We start from the raw sequence: 9,164 nt of genomic DNA, 5'->3' as shown, positions 1-9,164 counted from the left end.
CGTTTTACCAGCCGAGTGCACCTCATATTGTTTGTTTTATTTAACACCAGCTTATTAATTTAGCTACTTACAGTCGGATATTAGTCAACTGTAATCGCTAGATAAAGGCCTCGAGTTCTCAGAAGCGACTTGTTATGCTTCCAATGGTTGTTAATTGTAATTTATGTTTGATTTTCATGTAGAAAAGAAAAAGAAAAAAGAAAAGAAGAAAGAAGTACAATTTTTATTAATATCAAGTAAAGTTTAAAACTTATGCGAAATTAAAAAAAAAAAAATATAGTATATTAAATATATTCTACAGATTTGACTCTTATACGTAATATTTTTGAGAAACATTTTTTAACAGAGAACTTCACTAGGGGAAAACGCCTTAAGGCATGCAGAACTTTTGGGGCTGTGCCCAAAGCGAAATCTCGAGCTAATTGTTTTGTTTAACATTTTCTATTTGCAATATGTATTAATAAATAATTGTCAAAGAGTGGAATTTAGTTCAACAAATACTCGAAATTTAATTGCATGCTTCAAAGCTGGACTCGAACAATTTGATTTGAACAAATGCATATGAGAGTGCTTAAATCGAAAACCACCAATCGAATGCTTTTAAGCCATCTAATCCGATGGCTCTCAAACTGTGACCGCCATTGTAATTTGTCTTTTTTGAAGTTGCGCATTGCTCGCAGGCAAATGGCATATTCACGCAATTAAACAGCAAATTAAATTATGCATATGAAATATGTGCTCTGTATGTTGTGTGTGCTTGTTTAGTCACCTGAATGGGTGTGTGTGCGTGAAGTAAACAAATTGATTCTTATTTATTTATTTATTGGTGCAGTGTGTGCACGTTCCCAATTTTTGCAGTGCCAAAAACAGAAACAGAAACAGAAGCTGAAAAAAATCACACACACACACGCAACATTGTTGACCCACTGATGTGGACCGAAATATCGGAGATGGCCCCCCCGAACTGGATATAGTTGGATGGCGCTGGCCTAGAAACCTCAGCAACGAGCATTATGCGCTGCCAATATTGAAGTGGACAGACAGACACACACAGCATTTCATAGCACTGCCTAGCACAACACTACACTGTACATATAGTATACAGCGGCTGTGCGTTCTGTACAATGGTCATCCAGTGCACATGCGATTGCAATTGCAGTGACCGAGACAACCGCAGCTCCTGTTTGCCACGCTTAACGCTGCGACAGCAACGACAACAAAGTGCCACGCCCCTTGATGCTGGCAATGATATGGAGCATCGGTTTCCATACTATCGCCGTCTTTCGAATACCTCATCAGCGCTATACGGCAGCTGCCCGCAATTGCTGCCCGTTGGCCAGCCTTGCCACGGTCCGAGTCAGAGTCAGAGTCGCAGCCTGGAGCAGCAGCAGCAGCTGCAGGAGCAGGAGCAGGAGCTGAGGCCATATTCGAGTCTGGTGCGCAGCAAGCACAGAAGCTCCGTGCTGTGCAACAAATGTGCGCTGTGACGAAGATACAACCTAAGCTGTGAGCATCCAGAACCACAACAACAACAACCACAACATCATTCGTATCCGCAACAAGCCCACAACAAGACAACAGCAGCAGCAGCAGCAGCAGCAACAACAGCTGCAACAGCAGCTAGCCCCAAGCCGAGGCAGGAGGCAGCTGCCACACTGAGTACGCCGCGTTATTTGTGCACCGAGTGCCGTTTTAACAACCAGCCGCTGGCCTGGTGGGTCTCATGTCCGCGTCTCTCCAATCTGCCCACTGAACAGCCTCAAATGCCAACGCCAGCGATGCAGCCACCGCCACCAGCGCAGCTGCTGCCACATCACTGCCATGGCACAAATCCGGCGCGCTTTCCACTACAAGCCAATGCCAAGCGGCATTGTGACAATTTTGGCAGCTATGCCACATTGCCCACCATCGAGCAGCAGCAGCAGCAGCAGCAACAGCTCTATGCAAATGCAGCCACAGGCTGCAGTCGACATTGCGCGGCTTCAATGCCACCGCCGCATCATGAGCCTGCTCGTTGGTATGCGCCGAGCAATGCCAATCCCAATTTGAATGCCTGTTGTTACATGTACAATCCCATGCCCCACTACGGCCCGCAGCTCTGCGTTTGCGATAGTTGGTATCACCAGCAGCAACACCAGCAGCAGCAGCACAGAAACATCCCGCCGCCGCCCAAGCCACTTTTGCCCAATGGCGGCTGTTATTTGGGTGAGTAATAAGCCTTGGTCCTGCGGCCTTGTGTCCTGTTTTCCATTTAATCAACTTTCAATTGTTCGTCTCGCAGGCTTTGATGCTGCTGCACACCACCCTAGCCACATAACCGATGAGGAGGATTCGGCCTTTCCAGCACTCGCCGATCGTGAGTTTCATCTGTTGCATCGCAATATTCCGGCACTGCGTCGCACCGGTGTGGACACAACACGCATACGACAGGTAGGTCCCCTGCATTTACAACTTTAATTGCATCATTTACTGTTGTCTGCCATTTGTATCTATTTAGTACTTTTATCCGGATGGCGGCTGGGGCTGGATCATCTGTGGCGTCTCCTTCCTGGTCCACATCCTAACCACTGGCCTCCAGCTCAGCTATGGCCTGCTCTTGTTCTATGCCGTTCAGCATTTGCATAACACAAGCGGCATCGGTAAGTTGAGTTTATTAACTCTGAAAGCTGAATTACGTTCAGACTGTCTGGCAAATATTCAGCATTGTTCAAATGCTCGTTATGTATGAAACAAACCATTTTATTTATGGAAAGTAAAAAAAAAAAAAACAAAATAGGAGGGATATTCAATTTTATTAGAAAAAAATATGTCGAATTTTCATTTCACTCGTTTAAACTTAAACCTCATTTAAAGGTAAATATTCTCTTGTACGTTACGTATAAGGTTTTATGTAAATAAAACATGCAAGAATTTAGATACAAATGGAATGTTGAGCATACCAAAGGTACTTTCAACTTTATCATTAATTTATCCTGGAAAAAAGTACTTCAGAGACTTAGAAATTTATCTTTATTTCTTTTTTTTTTGACAATTTAAAATTATTTGTTACAAAATCATATTTAGCTTTTAAATTAATTTAAATTGTAGTATTTTTTTCATATATTTACATATGATATTTGTCCATATTGGATACATGTAATATATGAAATTCATGAATTTTCTTTGCCTTTGAACTGGAATATATATAAACATATATCTGCAATTTCTTAGGAATTATTTAATGTACGTAATTACCTTAGGAATTATTTAATGTACGTAATTAGCTTACATAGCATTTTCAATGAATATTTATGCTTTGTGTACACAAGTAAAACAATATTATGAATTCTTTTGTAGAACTATTGGGCGCCCTGAGCTGGTCCGTCTCGATGCTGGCCATACCGTTTGTGGTGTCGCTGTGCCGGAAGCGTTCCATACGCCTCCTCTCGATTGTGGGTGGCCTGGTGATGCCGCTGGGCATTCTGTTCACTTCATTTGCCACGGAATTCGGTCAGGTTGTTTTCAGTTATGGTACGTATCTAGTATAGAGTTTATATGCTTTTGTGTATGTGTGTGTTTGTGTGGGGGGATATACTTAAGTTGTGTGCCGGATGTGTTGGTTCCCATATTGATTTGCTTTATACTCCGCACGCTGCGCAGGCATCGTATTCGGCATCGGAGTTTCCATGGTGCGTGAAGCTTCTACCGTGATGCTGGGCAATTACTTTAAGCGTCGGCGGCAATTCGTCGAAATGGTGGCCATGTCCGGCGAGGGCGTTGGCATCGCTTTGTTCTCCGTCATACTGAAAGAGGGCGTGGGCAAGGCTGGCTGGCGCCTGGGCCTGCAAATCGTTGCCGCTCTAACGGCGCTCAGCTTTTTCATGGGTCTCATGTACCGACCCGCATCCCTCTACCATCCGCAACGTCGCGCCATCCAACACCTGAAGAACCAGCGCAAAAAGGTGAGTACAAACAAAAAACTCGCAACTCTACATCTATTGTTAACTGTTTTAACTATTAGCTACGCGAGAAGAAGCCCAAACTCACTCAGGAGGTGGAGTCACCCACGAGATATTTATTTTTGGACATATCATCGCTGAAATCCGTGACAGTTAAGATTCTATTGATGACCTCCAGCGTGGCTGCATTCGGCATCTATACGCCCATGTTCCTTATGGTAAGTAGAATCTCATTTGATCTTAACTCAGCAGAGATTACACGGTTTTGGTCTAGGCCCTCAATGCTGCCAAGGAGGGCTCGGATGTGCAGGAGCTGGTCCTGCTGCAAACCTTTTTGGGCATCTCCATGGCCCTGGGCGTGGTGCTGGCCGGTGCACTGCTGCGTCGCTGCTTTGTGATCAGACAATTTGTGATCAATACCAAGATTGTTTCTCAAGTGAGTTTATTTAGAAACATAAAGACGTTTTTGCTAATTGATTGATTGATTGATTGACTGACTGACTGATTTCACATTAATTGCTTTACCGTTTGGTAAAATATTCAATATAAAATCATTTTACTTTTAAAACCATTTTTATTAATTAAAAGCAAATTTAAAATCTGTTGAAAATCGTCACATTTAAACCGGAAATTCGCATTACGTGCGAAAAATGGGTGAAAACTTAAAGATTTTAGTTTAATTTCATTCGGCTCCGTCAAGGCCGGATAACAGTAGCTCGAGCATAACTTTTAAGTCTCACTGTTAACAATTCCTCTTTCAATTTGCAGCTGTTTATATCCATTGTTGCACTGGCCATACTATTTCTATCCTTTGTGATGGGCTACAAAGGACTGTGCATACTCAGCTGGCTCTATGGCATTGGCCTGGGCGGCTTTCAGTACTCGCTGAAGATTTTGGCGCTTGAACGCATCAAGCTGAAGCATTTCTCCAAGGCCTGGGGTATGTGCCATGCAATCAACTCTAATTGGAGTTAATGTTTTCGTAAAACTTCTCTTTTGCAGGCTTTATACGCGGCGTCCAGTCGGTGCCCGTGCTCATTAGCGTGCCCCTCACTTCCTTTCTTAATGATTACTCGCTGAAGTATGGGCGTGCCGGCTATTATATTTGCTCTGCGGCGGCCGCCATTTCGGGCATCATCATCTTCTTCATCAGCGAGCCACAAGAGCAACAGCAGCAGCAGCAGCCGCCGCGTGGACATCTCAATGGGCATCTGCCCACGCCCATGCTGATGCGTCACTCGTCGGCGCGCCACCATCGCCCGAATCTGCCTTTGGACTATGGCTATGGCGACTATCCGGCACCCGATCTGCTCAGCCGCAGCTGCATCAGCCTCAATCAAATGGAGCCACATTTACAGGCCACAAATTCCCACTACTGTCAACGTCACATGCATCAGCAGTCGCATTCGCATCTGTCGCAGCATCATCAGCCGCCAGCCCAGCATACGCATTCCCATCCTCATGCGCATACCCATACACATCCCCAGCAGTTGGCCTGCCACAATCTGGACATGCAGCAGGCCAACCGCACACCCTACCAGCTGGGCCAGGGCAGCATTGGCGCCAAGATGGGCAAGCGCCTGCAGCGGAGTCTCTCCTTCATCCAGCAGCACAACTGCTGCGATGGCCAGATGTACTGCAGCTGGCATAGCACCTACGAACTCGGCTGCCGCAAGTCTCCCAAGTAAGTCAGATCAATGCACCTGAATATTATACAAATGTGTATATGAAGGAAATGTCCTTTCACCATTTGGTTCTAAGTGAGTTTTGCGCAAAGCATAGACTCATTTATTTTTCAACAAAATATTTGAGCTTCTGCAGCATCAAAGATATTTTCCATCAGTTATCTTTTGCTAGTTAAAGATAATCTTCCATTGGTTTTTTTTTTTTTAAAGCAAAAGTAAGATTTTTTCCAATGATAACTGTTTGATGTTGATACTATTATGCTTATAAAAAAAACAAAAACAAATGGTTTCTAAAATCAGTTTCGCAAATCGTGTCTTAAGGATAGGCGTTGGTTCCAAACGTGAACAGTCACATTAAATTTAGTGTGAGCTTTACAACCTTTTAAAAAATAGTTAGCTTTTCAATGCGTTTAACGTGCACAGAGATTTATTTTCAACAGGCTATTAATAAATTAAAAAATTGATTTAATATACATTTCATGTTAGCATCTACCTTCAACCAGTTAAGCCCGATTTGAGACGACTTTCAATTAATAAGTAGATAACTTATGTGAATCCTTTTAGAAGTTACTTTTTATTGAAGAGAAAATTGAATTGTTAAGCAATGCGATTTATTTCTAGAAGCTATCGTTCACACTTAACTGAGAAATGCAATCCATGCAATTAAATGGTTAATTAATTTAACTGAATATTATGCCTGATATGTATTTGAATGGATTGAGCCGGAGAGCATGTTAAATGGATGCACTTGAATGCAATTGGAATTAAGTGCATGCCTTCTACATGATTAAGTTTTCGGCAGCTCATACGAAACTGACGTTCAATTATCGAATCTGTGTCTCTTTGTTTAATGCCATCAAGCCATAGAAATGCAATTGGGAGTTGTTCGGCTTCGTGTCAGCGCCAACATAATGTCAACAACATCATTGCACTTGCACTTGCGCTATTTACCAGCCAAAGCACCTCTCAAGAGCCAATCCCCCTCACGCTCGCATTTATTTACAGATCTCAGGACAGGCAGCCACTCATATGCACTTGCAGCCCCAATTCCACCACATATGGTGGCGGCAGTTCGGCACGCAGTCGCAGCGTGCCGGAGGGCCTATCGACCATGTCGCAGCAGTGTAACTGCCGTCATGGGGCAGGCGTGGCAGCCGTGGCAGCGCCCTCCCGTGAGTTTATCTACGTGCCGCACGCCTACGCCTCGCTGCAGCGGACTCCACATCGACAGGGTCGTCATATGCCTGGAACAGGAGGAGGCGGAGGAGGAGGAGTAGCTGGCGCCGCAGCTGGCACCGGAGCTGGCAGCAGCTGTCAGGCAACCAGAGGCAATCCTCAGTGCCGGCTTAAGCGTTCGCAGTCGCTGTGCCGACCCGTTCACTTTGTGGAGCAAATCACCACCTCCGTGTAAGGGGGCGGGGGCGTGTCCCCAGCCACTTGGGCAGTAGAATCGCATAGCATATTTTGTAGTTGTACTCCAGTTACGTGAATCGAATTCCGAATTGTCACATCTTTCTAGTCTTTTGTCGTAGTTAGTAGCACGTATAGTCCAAGTCGAAGAAGTCGAAGCATTAACCGAAATCCCACAAGCAAAAAGCAAGAAACAAAAAACAAAAGAACGCAACTCGATGAATTTTCTAAATCTATAAACCTATTATTAACAACAATACTATTCTATGCGGTTTCGCCGATTTCTAAACGTAAACATAGATTTATAAATAATACACACACTCCCACACACTCACAGACACACACAAGCAGACACACAGTTAGCAGACGAAAAGCTTTATCATTGTCTCAAACAAAAGTATTCAAGTGAACTTTGCTACCAGGCAATATTTTCATAACAAAAGGAAACACAACAACAATAAAAGAATAATAAAGATTAACAAATGAATAAACAAAGAGGCCGCCAGGCAGGGGACGAGAAAACATATTAAATGGTCCATTTTTAAAAACGTACACATACAAATTATCCACCGATACCAATACGAAATATATATACTCGAGTCGAGGCAATTATACGGCCGACGGCACAGTTTTTGTATTTTTTTTTGGTATTTTTCCACTTGTACTTTATTTTTAAATTAAATATTCCATATACGTTTAAGATGCATGAGAAACTCGAAAGTGAACAAAATTGCACAGAATTTTACGAAATATTCCACACTTTTTGCCATTTTACCATTCGTTGTGGGGATTGAGCCTTATTTTTAAATGGAGCGCACATTGAGAAAATATGTAATATTCATTATTATAATGAGATCATATGATGTCATATGTTTTTAACTGCAATTGCAAGCACAATTTCTGGCATAAGTCAACCGCAATTGAACAATGCGCAAACAAAAAAAATATATATATTTCACAATATTAAATAAACTGAACGGAATAAATTAAAAGCCAACTTATAATAATTACACTACAATCTTAATAGGGACATATGTGCAAATATTTAAACAAAATAATTAACGATATGGAGCGGAAGTAAATATTTGCAAAAAAAAAGAAGAACAATTTGAATTATAAATTCAACAAATGAACGAGGCATAAATTCAATTATATTTCACATAAGTATTAAATTCATTAAATTAATGAATGCCTAAATACAATTTTAACAAGATGAACTCAAATATCTACGGTATACCGAAGATCAAATACCCTTGCAGACAAATTAGCTGGATTAGCCTCTGTGGAGTAAAGAGATTAGATCTTTGGCAAAGCCTTGTCAACAAGTTTCTGATTGAAAACCAGAAGCTTAAGTTCTTTAATCTTGGTCGAGAATTTAAGATTTGGTTTTTAGTTGTTAGCCATAGCTATGTGATAGAGTCTGCCAATTTTGTTTATTATAAACCGGCTTACACTAGCTTGTTGCGTTTGGGCAATATAAAATGGTTAATATATGTGGGCTTGTGTTGCCGGATCAGGCATATTAACCTTTATTTAGCTGAAATATGAGAAAAGAAAAACACATTAAATACCATTTACAAAAGTATAAAGCTCAAATTGATATGCCCTTAAGTCTCTTAGAGGATAGTCCTTAATTTTGATTAATTTTTAATTTATTTTAGATTAGGAAAGAAAAAAAAGCTGCTATGTGAGATATGTAATTTACATATATCTCACATAGCAGCTTTTTTAAGAGCTTGGAAAAATGTACTTTCAATAAATCTAACTTATTGATTTTTGCAGTAAAAAAAAAGGAGTTTTTCGAGCTGCTTATATAACAAAGTATGTAATATTTATTCAAATTCTTGCCTCTTCGTACACTATGCAGCTCTTTTATTGTATAACCTCTGTTAGATAAAATATTCGTTGCTTTAATCACAGATTTATATGTTTATTAATCGACACTAATGACAGCATTGAATGCAGCTAGATAATTTATTGATGAGCATTAAGCGCACTCTGCAAGGGTATCATTAATAAGGAATTACAAATTATGAAATTGCCTTGGGCAACGAATAACTGCCAAAACATGCAATAAAATGAAACAAATTAACTATTTAATAAATGTCAGGCGAAAGCTGAAATTTGCGAG

The 9,164-nt window shown here is 41.5% G+C and overlaps 1 protein-coding gene across 1 annotated transcript; it reads left to right on the top strand.

Moving 5' to 3' along the window:
* Positions 1-1,124: 1,124 nt before the first annotated feature.
* LOC115759972 lies at positions 1,125-8,627 on the top strand. The gene is made up of 12 exons (XM_030701123.1): positions 1,125-1,476; positions 1,711-2,205; positions 2,282-2,430; positions 2,498-2,639; positions 3,337-3,510; positions 3,640-3,941; positions 4,001-4,156; positions 4,213-4,374; positions 4,707-4,878; positions 4,941-5,622; positions 6,629-6,858; positions 6,901-8,627. The coding sequence occupies exons 1-12, from the start codon at positions 1,125-1,127 to the stop codon at positions 7,032-7,034; spliced, it is 3,150 nt and encodes a 1,049-aa protein (XP_030556983.1). The 3' UTR covers positions 7,035-8,627.
* The last annotated feature ends 537 nt before the right edge of the window (positions 8,628-9,164 follow it).

The sequence above is a fragment of the Drosophila novamexicana genome, unplaced genomic scaffold (assembly GCF_003285875.2).
Source record: "Drosophila novamexicana strain 15010-1031.04,08,12 unplaced genomic scaffold, DnovRS2.1 tig00000387-arrow-pilon, whole genome shotgun sequence".
Taxonomy (NCBI): Eukaryota; Metazoa; Arthropoda; class Insecta; order Diptera; family Drosophilidae; genus Drosophila; species Drosophila novamexicana.
The sequence above is the reverse complement of the archived record's forward strand: the minus strand, read 5'-3'. Positions and strand labels throughout refer to the sequence as shown.